Source organism: Chiloscyllium punctatum, chromosome 7, assembly GCF_047496795.1.
Source record: "Chiloscyllium punctatum isolate Juve2018m chromosome 7, sChiPun1.3, whole genome shotgun sequence".
Lineage (NCBI taxonomy): Eukaryota > Metazoa > Chordata > Chondrichthyes > Orectolobiformes > Hemiscylliidae > Chiloscyllium > Chiloscyllium punctatum.
In genome coordinates, this window is record NC_092745.1 from 85,612,299 (window position 1) to 85,630,369 (window position 18,071).

At 40.5% G+C, this 18,071-nt stretch overlaps 1 protein-coding gene across 5 annotated transcripts in view; it reads left to right on the forward strand.

Moving 5' to 3' along the window:
* Nucleotides 1-18,071, forward strand: part of patj (PATJ crumbs cell polarity complex component) — a 390,366-nt gene that overhangs the window by 321,367 nt on the left and 50,928 nt on the right. For all 5 annotated transcript variants that reach the window (XM_072574241.1, XM_072574240.1, XM_072574242.1 and 2 more), the window contains 2 exons: nt 2,715-2,798; nt 15,356-15,549. In XM_072574241.1, the coding sequence (XP_072430342.1) occupies nt 2,715-2,798; nt 15,356-15,549 (278 nt within the window). The remainder of the gene's footprint in view (nt 1-2,714; nt 2,799-15,355; nt 15,550-18,071) is intronic.

Sequence of the window (18,071 nt, forward strand, 5' to 3'; positions counted from 1 at the left end):
TAGTCAGTATCTATATACAGCAAGACAATAAGGCAAATAACATTTGTGCTTCACAAGTGCCATCTCCAACAAGCAGGAATTTAATCATCTCCCCCTTGGCATTCAATGGCATTACCATCACTGAATCCCCCTCTGTCATCGTCTAGGCAATTATCAGTGTCAAGAATCTGAACTGAACTAGCCACATAAATAGGTAAAAACAAGGACTGCAGAAAGGCTTTTGCCCGAAACGTCGATTTTACTGTTCCTCAGATACTGCCTGAACTGCTGTGCTTTTCCAGCACCACTCTAATCTAGCCACATAAATACTGTAGTTAAAAGAGCAGATCAGAGAAGGGATTTCTGCAGCATGTCGCAACTCCCTAATTTCATAGTATCATAGAAATCCTACAGTATGGAAGCAGGCCATTCAGCCCATTGAGTTCATACTGACCCTCCGAAGAGCATCCCACCCAGACCCACCACTCCATCCTATCCCTATAACCCTGCATTTCCCATGAGTAATCCACCTAGCCTGTACATCCTTAGACCCTATGGGGAATTTTGTCCACCTAACCTGCACATCTTTGGACTGTGGAAGGAAACCCACACAAACATGGGGAGAATGTGCAAACTCCACACAGACAGACACGCAAGGCTGGAATTGGGCCCAGGTTTCTGGTGCTGTGAGGCAGCAGTGCTAGCCACTTTGCCACCGTGTTGCCCCAAATTTGTGTCCACTATCAATAATGCACAAGTCAGAAATGTAATGGAATACTCGTCACATGGATGACCACAGTCCTACAACTCAAAAAGCTTGACACCATACAGGACAAAGCAACCCACTTAATTGCTTTTTTTGATCCCATCAAGACTCTCAAACTCCCTTTTCCATCAGCACACAGTGTATCAGTGTGAACCATCTCCAAGATACAATGCATCAGCACATCAGGGATGCTTTGACAACATCTTCCAAACCCATGACCTTTGCCATGTGGAAAGACAATAACAGCAAATGAATGGGGCGGGGGGGGGGGCACCACCAGCTGCATTTTCTTCTCCAAGCCACACACCATCCTCCTTGGAATTGTATTGATGTGCCTTCAGTGTTGCTGGATCTTGCTCATTAAAGATCATTGTTATCAATCAAGACCAAATGGGTTAGTGAGAAATTGGATAAGATTCTCAGTGACACTTCCTCACCACTGACATACAAACAAGGATCAATTGGGAAAAGTACTGGTGGGTCACTGGCACCTATCATATGAAACACCAGTTAATGCATTAACGAGAGGAAGGGGCATAAAGGAGAAGAAACTGGAGAATAATTTGTAAAAGTGGCATGTCACATTGTTGTAATTCTGGAAATGATCAGGTTATTGATGTGTAGTTTGCAAAGTCTCTTAGTTACAGGCAACTGTGGGAAGTTGCAGAGCAGTAGTTTGAAAAATGTTTAGTTTAATACTGACATTACGTAAAGGTAGAAATTCTGAATTCTAATGATAGCAGCCAATATATGATCTGTAAAGACGAAGCTAGTATTGTATTCTATTGCATCACCTGGGTCTTGCAGGACAGGAAATGTCCCTCGATAGTATAGTCTGTCAATACACTCCAATTGCTGATCTGTTACTTGAATTCCCACTTTCAAATTTCAAAGTAAACATTGTCTAAACACAGATGTATGTGCTTGCAAGCAATGTATGGGGCCTTGGACAGTGATAAAGTAGGAAGTCAGTTGCTGCCAGGGGGTCTGTCTCCATCTGGCTTTCTGGCACTATGGCCAGCATTGCTTGTGGGCTTGGTGAAACAGCAGATGCGCTGTCATTCTGAGGGCAATATGTCTCCTTCCCATGAGGCGGCGACTCTTTATTTCCACTGATTTTTGGGAGTGTTAACCAGTGCGAGAGAAAATGCTCCCAGACCTTTCGAAGGAACATGAGTTTTGCTCTACTGAATTGCATCAGTTTCAGCTTCTTTTTAAGTTCTAAGAACTGCTGACATAAATATGGCAAACCAATATAATATGCCACCTGTCCCATGGTAAACTGCTGATGTCTTAGGACAGAGTGCAACTCATCCTAGAAACTGACCCCAAATATCCTGAAGAATGGCTTGGCAGCTTCTACCTTGGGTATCCTACATTTCCAAATTGTGATGTCAAAAAGCGACAAATGTGAATGAAATCGAAAAACTGATGAAGGGAAAACTGAAACTGCTGTTAGTCCCCAGCAAATTAACCAGCATCTGTGGAGAGGGAAACAAAGTTAATGTCTCAGATAGCTATTCATCTGAAGCATTCCAGCACCTAAAGTATTTTGCTTTCATAAGAGGACTGAAGGGCTTTCAAGTTGCTACCACATAAAATCACAATGCTGTTTGGGCTGTTGTGAGTGCATTAACAGTAGGTGAGAGAAAAGTTTTATTGAGGAAGGTTCTGTACAGATGCATAAACAGGATTTGAAAAAAAAAGTCCAGTCATTATTCTTGTGCTTCGAGCAATAGATATCAAGTTCTGAACCAGTGTACTTATAAAAACTGCTAGTTCTAGTATCAATCTGCAGAAGAGTTTTAGACTTTGCACTTTCATTGCTGCTTCTTCTTATTTATTTCTTCAAGGAACAATTGAATATTTAATGAATACCACTGGGATTTATTGAAACTGATTAGGAAAGCAGCTTTCAGATGTGTACAAATGTTGGTCATGCTAATTGATAATTATGGTTTTATTTCAGGATGCAATAGTTATTCATGAAGTATATGAAGAGGGTGCAGCTGCTAAAGACAACAGGCTTTGGGCTGGGGACCAAGTCTTGGAGGTATGTGTAACAGGAGCACTGTATATCATTGCAGATTTTGGACATGCAATGGATAATGACAAAGCATTGCAGTCATTGGCAATTACTTCAAAAATGCTAATTCATTTCTTGTAGCTGGATCTTACTTCACTCTTTCACTCAATTCCGTTTTGTCAACAAGAGCACATCCATTTACTTCACACATCTTTTCACACTGATTAATTTATTGAACTTCCCCCACTTCCTAATTTCAAAAATCTTTTATGCTTTGGGTGAAAATCTTCCAAATAATTAGTTCTTACTGCAATACTTGAACTAAATTATTACATTGAATAAATTGTCTTATGAGCTTGCTCAATTGTCAAAAACATTTTGACATCAATTGGATCTCCTCAAAAGAAAAACTTTCAAATCAATCAAGTCAGTCTCATTTTTGTTGCACAATTTTTTTTATATTAGATTCCCTATGGTATGGAAACAGGCCATTTGGCCCAAAGACTAACCCACCCAGACCCATTCCCCTACCCTATATTTACACCTGACTAATGCACGTTAACAGTATGGGCAATTTAGCATGGCCAATTCATCTGACCTGCACATCTTTGAATTGTTGATATGTAACAATCAAAATATCCACATAGGAAGATGGTGGTAATGTCCCTTCTTCTGGGCCACAAGGCTGCATCCAAAAGTGTTTAATAAGTCTTTGAACAGGTCGATTAGAAAAATATATCAGAATGGGTGTAATTTTATGTTTGCATTTAGCTGCTGAAATTGTGTCCTAATAGTCAACAACTGTTTGAGAAATTTGATGTAAGCCACTCATCAACATACATCATTATTTTGGTTTGAATTGGGATGATAACAAGTTTTTGACGTTGCCAAGAATGGTTAGTGTGTGCTATTTTTCAAATTCTAGACCAAGCTGCACTGACCCAGTCCTGAACATTGTTCTTAAATTTGAAAGACAATTTTTCAACTCTTAATATATTTTATGTTTAAATAAATTACTTAATAGATGGTGCAGCAATAATTATAGTCAATCTTGTGGTTATTAAATGTCAATTTGTAACCCTATTGAGGTTAGTATATGTCTGTAATCTGGGATAGCTGAACTCTTTATAGATCCCAATTTGTTCACAACTTTCTTCCATACATGTCAGAGCAACAATCAGTTTAGAATTAAGTACTTTGAATCATCATTTTTTAAAATCTTTCCAGAACATATCCATCCGCTGAACTCCCTTTTGGCTTTGTAGACATGTTATTGTGTTCAAGGTGATTTAACTGTAGAGTTTCCTTTCATCTTAAGTAAAATGACTGTTCCCTTGTTTAGAAGGCATCAAAGACATTTAAACTTCTGGTACAGTAAAAGACTGATTATGTTTTCCTTGAAAGGTCCTGATAAATTATTTTATTAGAATAATAAATGACTGAGTAGTGCTCTTGTAGAGAATATGGGGTTGGGTGATGATATTATGACTGCACAGTTGGAATCAATATAAAAATCCAACTTTTACTAATGTTAGGAATCATGATTATAGTAGATTAATTAAAAATACTTGATTGCAAGTACAGTCAGTTGGGTTACAGCTGCATAACTGATGCTGCTGTGTTAAGAAGGAAAACAGTTGGAATATCAGAGTTTGTATATATTGTTGGAGTCTTCTTGGGGCCACAAGAAACTACTAACTTGCCTGTTGGTGCACCGGGTAATTGTCCTAACAAACACCAGGGTTAAATTTCTGAGGTTTTGCTGCCAATGATTTTCACTGAAAACAATTCTTCCACCTTGCATACCTTGAAAAGTAATGCAGAAAATTTACAGCAGACAAACAGACCATTTGACCCAAAAGGTCGATGTGTCAGTGTCTGTGTTCCATATGAACTATCTCGCACTAAGTATGTGTTTATATGAGCTGTTCTTTGTTATTAAACAAAACAATACTCCAGTTACAGCTTTTGAAAAAACAATCCACATGTTACGGTGAAAGATGTTGGAAAGAAAATAATGCATGAAGAGAAGGGGCTGTCAGACTCAACAGGTTTTTCATATTTCGAATGGAATATGAATGATGGTTAGAGAATATAAAATGGGCCTTTGTTACTGAACTCTGTGTTCTTGTTCAAACTGTTAGCATCACTTGGCATGCCAGCATTGTGATGTGTGTTTGTAAATCTGCCCAGTTCCTGCTAAATCAGTTATTTTAAGAAAAGTTAATCAGGTTGTGAATAGGTTTAACAAGTAGCTCATTATTATCTGAAACTTGTCCTTTTTTTAAATGGAAATGTCAGAATCCATCCATCTGTTCTGTTCAATCATCTGTAAACACTGAAGTGCCCACAAAGGAGCCAGTTAGACAAGTCATTCTCTGGCATCAGTCATAGAAAAATAGGAATACCAAAAGCTGTATCTGTGCCTGTACATGCAATTGCTTGGCACCTGAAGGGGTTTGACTTCTGTTTAATTGTTCTTTCTTTTAAAAAAAAGTGCAGGATTTTATTTGCATGTTAAATGTTCCATTTATAACAAGGAGTTTAATATTGGGAATAAAATTAGCTTTTCTAATAGGTTGGCCTAAAATTAATTAATTACTTTTTCCTCAAATTTCTCTCCTTCATTAACTGTCTTGTTTTGGAATTTGTTATAAGAACCAAAGACCGTGCCTTCAGTCTTCCCAATATTTCTGTTCATTCTATTCAGTACTGGAAGCAGTCTGACAAGCTAGACGTGATGGAGCAATCAAATGCAATAACACTGTAATTGTACTAGTTATCATCAGCATACAGGGGAAAGTCATGCTTAAGGATGTTGTTGCTGAGGGGCAGCATGCAAATAGAAAATAGAAGAGGCCAAAATGAAATCTTCAAGGGGACACTACAGGTAGCAGTGTAGGAACCAGAGGAGAAACCATTTCAAGTAGCTGTGACTAGAATTAGAAAGATAAGAATGAAACCAGGCAAATATAGTGCAACCAATGGCACGTTTCATCACTTAGGAATAGATTTACATTTATTCCCACTGATCTACTGTTTCCACGTAGCCTTGCACATTTAATCCCATCAATTATTTATCCAAATCCCTCTTCAACATTACTATTGAACTCCTTCCACCTTTTCAGTCAATACATTCAAGGTCATTATAATGTGTTGCATGAAAAGAAAATCCTCTTCTCCTAGCTGCCAATTTTGCCAGTTGCATTAAATCCTTCATGTATTGACCACCCTGCTCGTGGAAACAATTCTCCCTGTTTAGTCCTTTTGACTGCTTCCATTAAATTTCACCTCAATCTTCTCCACCCTGAAGAAAACAATTCCAATGTCTCCAGCCTCTCTCCATTATTAAAGTCCCTGATCCCTAGTACTAATCAAATAAATATTCTCAGCACCCTGTTTCTTTTGATTTTCTCAAGTAATCAATGACACTTTCTCCAATTTGGAGAAAAAGTATCAACATCAATTCTTACACGTACTTACAACAATTCTTGATTGTTTCCTCCTCTGCACCTTGCGTTTACTTCCTTTGACTTATTATTAATTTGTTACTTGGCATGTCTATATTTTTGGACTTTCTGTCAATCACATATAAGTATACTGTGTAGAAATTGCATGAGTTAGGAGGTGAAATGTAAAAATGTGGCACTAGAACTGTGACTGACAATCCATCTAAGGTTTCCTTGCCACACTTACAAGTTAACTGTCTTTGTTATTCTCTTTAAAATAGTATATAAAAGTTGTAAGAGAAAACCATTTCCTCATAGTTTTTTTCTGATTCTGACAATGGGTATTTATTTGCAACTCTGATGTACAAGAAACAATAAGATATCACATGTTAAACGTCATGGAGCAAGGTACTGTGGTGTAAGGGGTAGCAGTTAATTGAACCAAGGCCAAGGAAGGCCGATAATGTTAGAGGCTAGAGAAACTAGAATCTGAATGTAAAATGAGAAAAAGGAAAGTGAGGAATGAGGGAGAATAGCAAAGGAAGTTCAAATGTAAGGCTATGCTGGGGAATGGTGGTGGAATGCAGGATTAACAGAGGTCTGGGTGAATGGAAATGTGACAACATGGTTAGAGGTTATGAGTGGGGAGAAGGGGGAAACGGAGAGAATAATTTGAGACCAAAGAGTGACAACAGCATAAAGTAGAGTTACTACTCAGGAAAGGGTCTAGCAAAATTAAGCGCAATAAGAAACCGGGTGAAACCTAGAAATCCAGAAAGGTTAGGGAGCAAAATGTTGGACAATTGAGAGGGTGCAGAATTCCAGTGGAATTATCTGCACCTCTACAGGTAGAGACTGAGGACAGAAAATGTATCCAGCTATAGCTGGGAGACAGATGTGGTAACATAAAATAAAATAAAGAACTATGGATGCTGGAGATCTGAAACAAAAACAGAAATTGTTTGCAAAACTCTGCAGGTTGGTGGGGAGAACACAGTTAACATCTCAAGTTTGTCAAGTATTGATCAATTTCTGATGAAGAATCAGTGGATTTGAAATGTTAACTGATTTTTTCCCACAGATGCCAGCAGACCTGCTGAGTTTTGCCAGAAATTTCTGTTTTTGATGTTGTCCTCCATCAGAAGAGGACTGAATAGAAATCAAAAAGAATGACTTCATCATTTGCTGTGTCTAAACATTTGGACATGAATTTCCAAACATTCAGAAATAATATAACTCAATAAAACTCAAGCTCTCTGATATTTGTTTTATGTGGCAGAGCTATTTAGTGAGCTAGATCGTGATTTGTCAAATGTAAATCCTGTGCAAAACAAATACTGCAGAAAGTTATGTGGGTAAGATCTGGCATAAAACTAGTCTATAAGTTACTTGTGTAGCTATTTCTTCAATAAAAGCTGGTTCAATATGGCTCTATCTATTGCTGTTGTTACATTGAAAATTATGCTGCAGTTTGTTCCAGGAGCTAGGATCTGAGAAAGTAAATATGCCACAGTTGAATTTTGCTTCACATGCTGTTTTAACCTTTTTGGTACAGGTAGAGTTCATTTACAAAATTAAAGGGTTTCAGATTTGCTTTGAGTGATTAATCTTCTGGATAATTATTCTATTCTGTATTGTGATTCCAGAGGAGAAATTTACATATATTGTTTTGATGAGGACATCAATTTTGAAAGCAGAAAATATGTTCTTCATGTCTGACAACTATCACAAGTATTGGGTTCCCAGAAACTGGCATTACTAAATTTTGATGGTCAAGTGTGCCATCTATTGGAATCCTGTTGAGGTGTATGCAGCTATTTTAAGGATATTTGGTCACCGGTCAATTTACCATAAAACCCACCAAACTATTGTATTAAAAGAAGTCTCAAAACTGAAAATTCAATTTTTTAGACGAGTGTTATTACTGAATAAAGTGCAAAAGAACAGCTATGAAGCAGTGTATTTTTAATTGTGTTTAAAAGATGGACCCTCAAGTGACATATAACACTTCGGTTTAAATTTGGCCAACCGGAAAGATTGAAGTTCAGTTCTTATTTTGACGATAGTATACAATACCCAACTTCATACTTGCACTTTTAAGTTATTGAGTCAAAATAGATATGTATTGGTTTCATGGAAAGCACTGAATGTAGTGATTTTTACTAAGGATCTCCTATCAGGAGTTCTAAAGTCAGTCGCACATAGAATGAAGCATGCTGTAAAGCTGAGACATTTTCTCAATGGACAGATGAAAAATCAGAAAGTTATCAAACCAGAGCCAGTAAAGCTCTTTCGATCAGTCACAATACAATATTAGCAGATAGAAAAGAGACATCAGTGAATTGAACAGCACATACAAGGAGATTTAAAGAAAGTGTGTGAAATACTGTACAATTCTCCTATTTACCCTCAGTTTGACCTAACCTAGTATAATCTAACTATGTAATAATAAAGTATGTATCTTGCTTGTGTACATTCACAATGTCAGCAGTACAAAGGCCATAAAAATACTTTCCCATTTTAGTTTTGTTAAAAGGCAATCCTCCAAAAATTACTACCCCTTAATTTAAGATTCAGTAATTAACATTCAGAGTCAGAACAGTGTGTGCTGTTAAAACATTTTTCTCCTCTAGAGTCCCTCTACAGGTATATTGGTGTGTCGTTTTCTCTTCTATGACAGTCCCGCGTGGTCAAAGATGACTTGCTTCCAGTCATGATGGGAGCCTGAGGATTTGGAGTGAGGGGTGGTGGTTTCTACGATCGCTGAATAGTCCAATCCTGGAGCTGCAGACTCTGCCACAGGCAGGGCAGCTGGTGTTTGCTGAGGTGGGTGGTGGGATACCCTGGATTCAGAGCACCCCTTCTGCTCCTTATGCTTGGCCTCCATGTCCTTCACTAGGTGTCATTCATAGTGGTTGGTGCTTTTACAAATGCTTCTTCTCCACTTCATATGTTCTAGGGCAAGTGATAACCAGGTGTTGATGGGATGCTGTATTACTCTTTCTGGGTGTCCTTGTAGAGTCCCCTCTGCCCTCCTGGTGATCATTAACCATTGTGGAGCTCAGTTAGAACATTTATTCAGGGAGTCTTGTGTTGGGCATGTGGACAACATGGCCCATCTGTTATAGTTGGTTGTGTGTGAACGGTACCTCAATATTAGCCTGGGAGAGGGCACTCACTTTGGAATGGCTATTTTGCCAGGATTTGTAGGATTTTGTGATGGCAGCGCTGGTGCTAACTCTCCAAGGGATTTCAGATGTCTGTTACAGATGATCCATGCTTCTGATGGCTAATACATTTTTCACCCTGATTTTCCTATCTTCTCCCCACAACCTTTGATCCTCATACTAATTAAGAAACTATTTACATCTTGGCTTCCTCAGCCCTCTCCAGCAATGAGTTCCACAGATTAACCACCCTTCAGTTGAAGAAATTCTCCTCATCTCAATGCTGAAATGTCAGCCCTTCACTCTGGGGCTCTGTCCTTGGGTCCTAGCCTTTCTTCCGATTGGAAACATCTTCTTCATGTCCACCCTGTCCAGGGCTCTCAGTATTCTGTGAGTTTTAATGAGATCATTCCATCATCTTTCTAAATACAATCGAGTACAGAGTCCTGACCTGCTCCTTATATGACAAGTCCTTCATTCCCAGGATCATTTTTGTAAACCTCCAAAGCCAGCACATCCTTCCTTAGATATGGGCCCAAAACTGCTTACAGTATTCCAAATGTGGTCTGACTAGACCCTTATAGAGCCAACAGCAGTACACCCCTCCTATTGTATTCTAGCCTCCTCAAAGTGAATGCTAACATTGCATTTGCCTTACTAACTGCCAACTGTTAACCCGTATGTTAACCATAATGGAATCCTGAAGCATGACTCCTCAGCCCATTTGAGCTTCAGATTTCTGAAGCTACTTTTTCATTAAGAAGATAGTCTATGCCTCTGTTCTTTCCACCAAAGTGTATAACCTGATACTTTCCCATATTGTATTCCATCTGTCACTTCTTTTCCCACCCTCCTAGCCTATACAAGTCCTTCTGCAGCCTCCACACTTCCTCAACACTACCTGTTCTTCCACCTATCATTGTGTAATTTTCAAACGTAGCAACAATGTCCTCAGTTCCTTCATCCAGATTGTTAATGAATAACGTGAATAGTTGTGATCCAAACACTGAACCCTGCAGAAGTTGACTCGTTACCAGTTGCCATCCTGTGAAAAATCCTTATCTATATTCTGTGCCTTCTGGCAGTCAGCCAATCCTCGATTCATGCCAGTACCTTGCCCCTAACACAAGGGGCTGTTATCTTATATAGCAGCCTTCTATGTGGTTCCTTGTCAAAGACTTTCTGGAAATCCAAATAGATCATGTCCACTGTCTTTCCTTTGTCTAACTTGCTCATAACCTCTTCAAAGAGCTCTAAACTTTTATCAATGACAGAGATCAGGCTAACTGGCCTGTAATTTCCTGTGTACTGCCTTCCTTCTTAAACAGGGGTGTTACATGAGCCATTTTTCAGTCCTCTGATACCTTCCCTGACTCCAGTAATTCCTGAAAGATCACCATCAATTCCTCCACAATCTCTTCAGCTATCTCCTTCAGAACTCTAGAGTGTAGTCCATCCAGTCCAGGTGATTTACCTACCTTCAGACCTTTCAGCTTCCCTAGCACTTTCTCCTTAGTGATGATCATGACACTCACTTCTGTCCCCTGACTCTCTTAAAGTTCTGATATGTGACTGGTGTCTTTCACCATGAAGACTGATGCAAAGTACCTGTTCAGTTCCTCTGCCATTTCATTATTCCCCATAACTACTACTTCAGACTTATTTTCCAGCTACCCAATGTCCAGTCTTGCCTCTCTCTTACTATTTAGATATGACAAAATTTTTGCAGTTTTTTTTTAATATTACTAGCTAACTTACTCGCATATTTCACCTTCTCCCCCACTTATAACATTAGCACATTTGCTGATGATACTAAGCTGGGTGGCAGGGTGAAATGTGATGAGGATGTTAGGAGACTACAGGGTGACCTGGACAAGTTAGGTGAGTGGTCACATGCATGGCAGATGCAGTTTAATGTGGATAAATGTATGGTTATCCACTTTGGTGGCAAGAACAGGAAGGCAGATTACTACCTAAATCGAATCAATTTAGGTAAAGGGGCAGTACAGAGAGAGCTGGGTGTTCTTGTACACCAGTCAATGAAGGTAAGCATGCAGGTACAGCAGGTAGTGAAGAAGGCTAATCGCATGCTGGCCTTCATAACAAGAGGGATTGAGTATAGAAGCAAAGAGGTTCTTCTGCAGCTGTACAGGGCCCTGGTGAGACCACACCTGGAGGACTGTAGTGCAGTTCTGGTCTCCAAATTTGAGGAAAGACATTCTGGCTATTGAGGGAGTGCAGCATAGGTTCACGAGGCCAATTCCTGGAATGGCGGGATTACCTTACACTGAAAGACTGGAGCGACTGGGCTTGTATACCCTTGAGTTTAGAAGACTGAGAGGGGATCTGATTGCAACATATAAGATTATTAAAGGATTGGACACTTTGGAGGCAGGAAACATGTTTCCGCTGATGGGTGAGTGCCAAACCAGAGGACTCAGCTTAAAAAAAAGGGGTAGACCATTTAGGACAGAGATGAGGAGAAACTTCTTCACCCAGAGAGTGGTGGCTGTGTGGAATGCTCTGCTCCAGAGGGCAGTGGAGGCCCAGTCTCTGGATTCATTTAAGAAAGAGTTGGATAGAGCTCTCAAGGATTGTGGAATCAAGGGTTATGGAGATAAGGCAGGAACAGGATACTGATTAAGGATGATCAGCCATGATCATATTGAATGGTGGTGCAGGCTCGAAGGGCAGAATGGCCTACTCCTGCACCTATTGTCTATTATTGCTTTTCCAGTTGTCCTATCCTGGTTTTTAAAGTTTTCCCAATCCTCAGGCTTCCCACTAACCTTCATAACATGATCATTTTTTTCTTTTGAATTTATGTAGTTCCTAACTTCCCTTGTCAGCTATTGTTTCCTCATCCTCTCCTTAATATGATTTTTCTTCTTTGGGATGAATTTCTGCTGTACCTCCTGAATTACCCCCAGAAGCAACTGCTGTTGCTGCACCACCATCTCCCCTGCTAGATTTCCCTTGCAATCAACTCTGGCCAGCTCCTCCCTCATGTCTTTGCAGTTACCTTTACTAATTATAATGCCGTTACATCTGATTCTAGCTTCTCCCTCTCAAACTGCAGGGTCAATTTTGTCATATTATGGTCACTGCAGCCTCGGGCTCCTTCACGTTAAGCTCGCTAATCAAGACTGCCTATTTACCTGTTCCCCACTAGGGTCTATTACAATTTGCTGGAAATCCGTCTCATAGATACTGCACAAATTGCCTTCCTTGAGATCCCCTATCAACCCTTTTTCCCAGTTCATCTGCATATTGAAGTCACCCTTGCTTATTGTAGTAGTGTATTTTCTATCTGCTGATTTATTTTCTTTACCTGACTACTCCTAAGAGGCCTGGACATAACACCCATTAGGCTTGTTTTTCCTTTGCAGTTCCCCAACTCTACCCATTCAGGTTCTGACCTTCGCCTTCTGACTGTATAGTACTTCTTGCGGTTGATTTCATGTCATTTCTTACTAAGAAAGCAATCCCACCTCCTCTGCCCATCTGTCTGTCCTTTTGATAGGACATGTGTACTTGAATATTTAGTTCCCAGCCCTGGTCCCCTTGCAGCCTCATCTCTGTGATGCCCACAAAATCAGCCCCGCCAATTTCAATCTGTGCCACAAGCTCATTTATCTTGTTTCATATACTGTATGCATTTCAGTTCAACACCCTCAGTCCTGCATTGATTGTTCCCCTTTGCACATTTGAGCCTGAAGTTAGATTCGTGAGCTTTTCCATACCCTCTATGCTACTGTCCGATTACTTGTTCTGGGAACTTCAATAAACTCAGCTGAGACCTCCCCTCCTTTAACATTTTCTACAATTTTCCATTCAATCGAACCCACCCCACACTATTTAGTTTAAAGCATTATCCACAGCTTTAATTATGCAATTCATCAAGAATTTGATCCCGAAATGATTCAGGTGGGCCCATCTCATTAGAACAGCTCCCTCCTTCCTCAGTACTGGTGCTAATATCCCATGAATGTGAACCTGTTCCTCCCACACTAATCTTTGAGCCACATGTTTGCGTCCTTAATGTTGTTGACCCTGTCCCATTAGCTCATGGCTCGGTTAGTAACCTGGAAAGTATTACCTTTTTGGTTCAGCTTTTTAATTTAGCCTTCAGCTGCTCATGTTCCTCAGCAGAACATCTTTCTTCTTTCTTCTTATATCATTGGTACCTACCTGGGATATTTCCCCTCCCACTCCAAGTCCTCTGCAGCCTAAATGAGGTATCCTGAAGCCAGGTCCCACATAGGTAACATAGCCTTCATGACTCTCGATCCTGGCCACAGAGAACATATACTATCCCCGATTACATCTACATTTAAGTTGAAAGTTTGCTCGCTGAGCTGGCAGGTTTGTTTTCAGACGTTTCATCACCATGTTAGATAAAGTGATGAGTGAGCCTCTGGTGAAGCACTGGTGTTCTGTCCTGCTTTCAATTTATGTGTCTTGACCTCTTCAGGTGGGTGATAACATTTCCGGTTCTTTTTCTAAAAGGTTGATAAAAGGGATCCAAATCAATGTTTTTATTGATGGAATTCCGGTTTGAATTCCAAGCCTCTCGGAATTCCCATGCGTGTGTCTCTTTAGTCTATCCTAGGATGGATGTGTTGTCCCAGTCGAAGTGGTGTCCTTCCTCATCTGTATGTAAGGATACTAGTGATAGTGGGTCATGTCTTTTGGTGGCTAGATGGTGTCCATATATCCTGGTGGCTAGTTTTCTGCCAGCCTGTCTGATGCAGTGTTTGTTACAGTCCTTGTAAATGACATTTGTGTTGCTGGTTGTTGGTATAGCGTCCTTTTGGTTCATCAATAGTTGTTTCATTGTGTTGATAAGTTTGTGAGCTACCATGATGCCAAGGGGTCAGAGTAGTCTGGTAGTCTGGTAGTCATCTCTGAGATGTCTCTGATGTAAAGTAATGTAGCTAGACTTTCTGGGCATGTTGTGTCTACTTGTTTGAGTTTGTTGTTTAAGAATTGGCGGACTGTGTTTATCAGGTACCCGTTCTTCTTGAGTACACTGTACAGGTACTTTCCTTCTGCTGCTGGTAGTTCCTGGGTCCATTCCTGAAGAAGGGCTTTTGCCCGAAACGTCGATTTTCCTGCTCCTCGAGTGCTGCCTGACCTGCTGTGCTTTGACAGCACTACTCTAATCTCGACTCTGGTTTCCAGCATCTGCAGTCCTCACTTTTGCCTAAATCCTGGGTGCTGCAGTGTGTTGTGGCCCATTTAAATAATGTCCTGATGCAGCTCCGTTTGTAACAAGATCCATTGAGTTGGTTCTTTACCAATTTAAAGATTTCTGCTTGAACTTACTTCTTCCAAAAGCTTTTGCTCACTTGCAAGAGACACAAAGTGATTGGTTCACTTATGACAAGTTTCTGTCTTATCCAATTCACCATAGAGTCATAACTTGCAGCAAGTGCTGAAGAAATGATAAGGTAGCTTACGGCAGGGAATTGAGTGTTTTTTTTGGTGGCTGAAGACTTGCTCGTTCCTCTTTGGCCTAAGTAGCTTCTCTCTGTCTTGCCAATCGCCCAAACTGTTGAGTTATATGACAACCAACTATGTAGTTATTGGAAGGCAGAGCTCATTTGATTTTGATAACTAGCTAGTAATCCACACCAATAAAGTTCACTTATTTACAACCTCTTAGCTCCAGTTCATCTGCACATTGCCGGAATTCACAGTTACATAAAGAGTTCACAGAAGAAATGAAATTCCATACTTTACAATCATGTAGACATACTTATTGATCCCTGGTTTAAAGCCATTTTTCTCATTTCTGTCCACAAAAGCACAAAAATATAAAGATATGATCTTTACAGCATAACTAATTATGTAATTATACAATATTTAATGTCATGCACCAGTAGCTCTCTTTGAATATTTGATTTATAATTTAAATCTCAATCTGTGAGGAGTGTCTAGAGAAATCCATTTTTTTTACTGTTAGGTAAATGGAATTGATTTAAGAAACGCGACTCATGAAGAAGCCATCACAGCATTGAGACAGACACCACAAAAGGTACGACTCACTGTTTTCAGAGATGAAGCACAGTACAAGGATGAAGAGAATTTAGATGTGTTCATTGCAGATCTTCAGAAGAAAGTTGGCAGGGGACTTGGCCTCAGCATTGTAGGAAAAAGGTATGTGGAATAATTGACTTTTTTTCCTGTCCTCTAATAAAATTTAAGATGGCACACTGTAAATAAATGTATACATATCTTCTGGACCACGTATCAAGCAATGTTCATTATAAGCAAGAAACTGCATGTTGATAGTACTGCAGAACAGATCTTTGCTGATGGTGATATGCTTAGTAAAAGTATCATGTGTGGATTTTTTATTTTATTCACTCATGGGACTTGGCATTGCTGGCTGGGCAGCATTTATTGCCAGTCCCCAGTTGCCTTGAGAAGATGGTGATCAGTTACCTTCCTGAATCTCTGCAGTCCACATGCTGTAGGTTGACACAATGCCCTAAGTGAAGTGGTGGTGTTGGTTATGACCCAGTTATATGCTGCCCTTGACATTCTAGATGGAAGTGGGGGATCATGGGTTTAGAAAGTGCTGTCTAAGGATCTTAGGTGAATTTGTGCTGTCCATGTTGTAGACAGTACACACTACTGCTACTAAGTGGTACATAGTGTGCTGTTTTGTACTGGATGGTGTCAAGCTTGGATAATTTGGGCTCATTCTGGGGAAGGTGGGACCTGTACAAACAGGATGGTCTTCACTTGAACCAGAGGGGTACTAATATCCTGGGTGGGAAATTTCCTGGTGCTGCTCCGGTGGGTTTAAACTAGCTCAGCAGGGGGATGGGAACCTGAGGTGTAGTTGCAGTGCACAGGAGGATGAGAGTAGGATTTCATGGTCACCGGAATGTGCTGGCAGACAGCAAGCGGTTTGAAGTGTGTCTACTTCAATGCCAGAAGTATCCGAAATAAGGTAAGTGAGGTTGCAGTATGGATAGGTACCTGGGACTTCGATTTTGTGGCCATTTCAGAGACATGGATAGAGCAGGGTGAGGAATGAATGTTGCAGGTTCCAGGGTTTAGATCTTACATTAAGAATAGGCAAGGCAGTTAAAGAGGGGGAGGTGTGGCCTTGTTAGTCAAGGATAGTATAACAGTGGCTTAAAGAACTTTTGACAAGGACTTGTCTTCTGAGGTAGTGTGGGCTGAGGTTAGAAACAGCAGAGGAGAGGTCATACTGCTCGGAGTTTTTTATAGGCCTCCACAAAGTGCCTGAGAGGTGGAAGAGGGGATTGGCAAAATTATTCTGGGTAGAAGTGAAAGGAACAGGGTGGTCATTATGGGGGACTTTAACTTCTCCAACATTGACTGGAAATGCTGTAACTCTAGTACGTTGGATAGATCAGTTTTTGTCCAATGTGTACAGGAGGGTTTCCTGACAGTGTGTCGAAAGGCTGACAAGAGGGGGGAGGCCACACTAGATCTGATGCCAGATAATGAATCGGGCCAGGTGTTTGACTTGTAAGTGAGCACTATGGAGAGAGTGACCATGATTCAGTTACATTTAGTTTAGCGATGGAAAGGGATATGTGCATGCCACAGGTCAAGAGTTATCGATGGGGCAAGGGCAATTATAAGACGATTAGGCAAGAGTTAGGATGCATAGAATGAGGTCGCAAAATGCAGGGGATGCAGACAATGGAAATGTGGAGCTGGTTTAAGGAACAGATATAGCGTGTCCTTGATAGGTATGTCCCTGTCAGGCAGAGAGGAAGTGATAAGGTAAGGGAACCGTGGTTTACTACAGAAATTGCATCTCTTGTTAAGCAGAAGAAGGAGGCTTACGCATTGATGAGGCAAGATGGTTCAGATGGGGGGATGGAGAGTTACAGATCATCTAGGAAGGATTTAAAGAGAGAGTTAAGAAGAGCAAAGAGAGGATATGAGCAGTCTTTAGCAAATAGAATAAAGGAGAACCCTAAAGCTTTCTATCGATATGTGAGGAATAAAAGGATGGCGAGAGTAGGAATAGGGCCAGTCAAAGACAGAAGTGGAAAGTTGAGTCTGGACCCTGTGGAAATCGGGGAGGTGCTAAATGAACATTTCTCATCAGTTTTCACTCAGGAAAAGGAGAATATTATAGAGGAGAAGAATGAGGTACGAGATATTAGACTAGAAAGGATCGAGGTTAGTTACGAACAGGTGTTATCAATCCTAGAAGGAGTGAAAGTAGACAAGTCCCCTGGGCCAGATGGGATTTATCTGAGGATTCTCTAGGAAACTAGGGAGGAGATAGCTTCGATATTTGAGTCGTCATTGTCTACAGGTTTAGTACCAGAGGACTGGAGGATTGCAAATAGAGTCACAGAGTCATGGAGATGTACAGCATGGAAACAGACCCTTAGGCCCAACACATCCATACCGACCAGATATTCCAACCCAATCTAGTTACATATGCCAGCACCCGGCCCATATCCCTCCTATTCATACACCCATCCAAATGCCTCTTAAATGTTGCAGTTGTACCAGCCTCCACCACTTCTTCTGGCAGCTCATTCCATACACATTCCACCCTCTGTGTGGAATAGTTGACCCGTAGGTCTCTTTTATATCTTTCCCCTCTCACCCTAAAACTATGCCCTCTAGTTCTGGACTCCCCGACCCCAGGGAATAGACTTTGTCTATTTACCGTG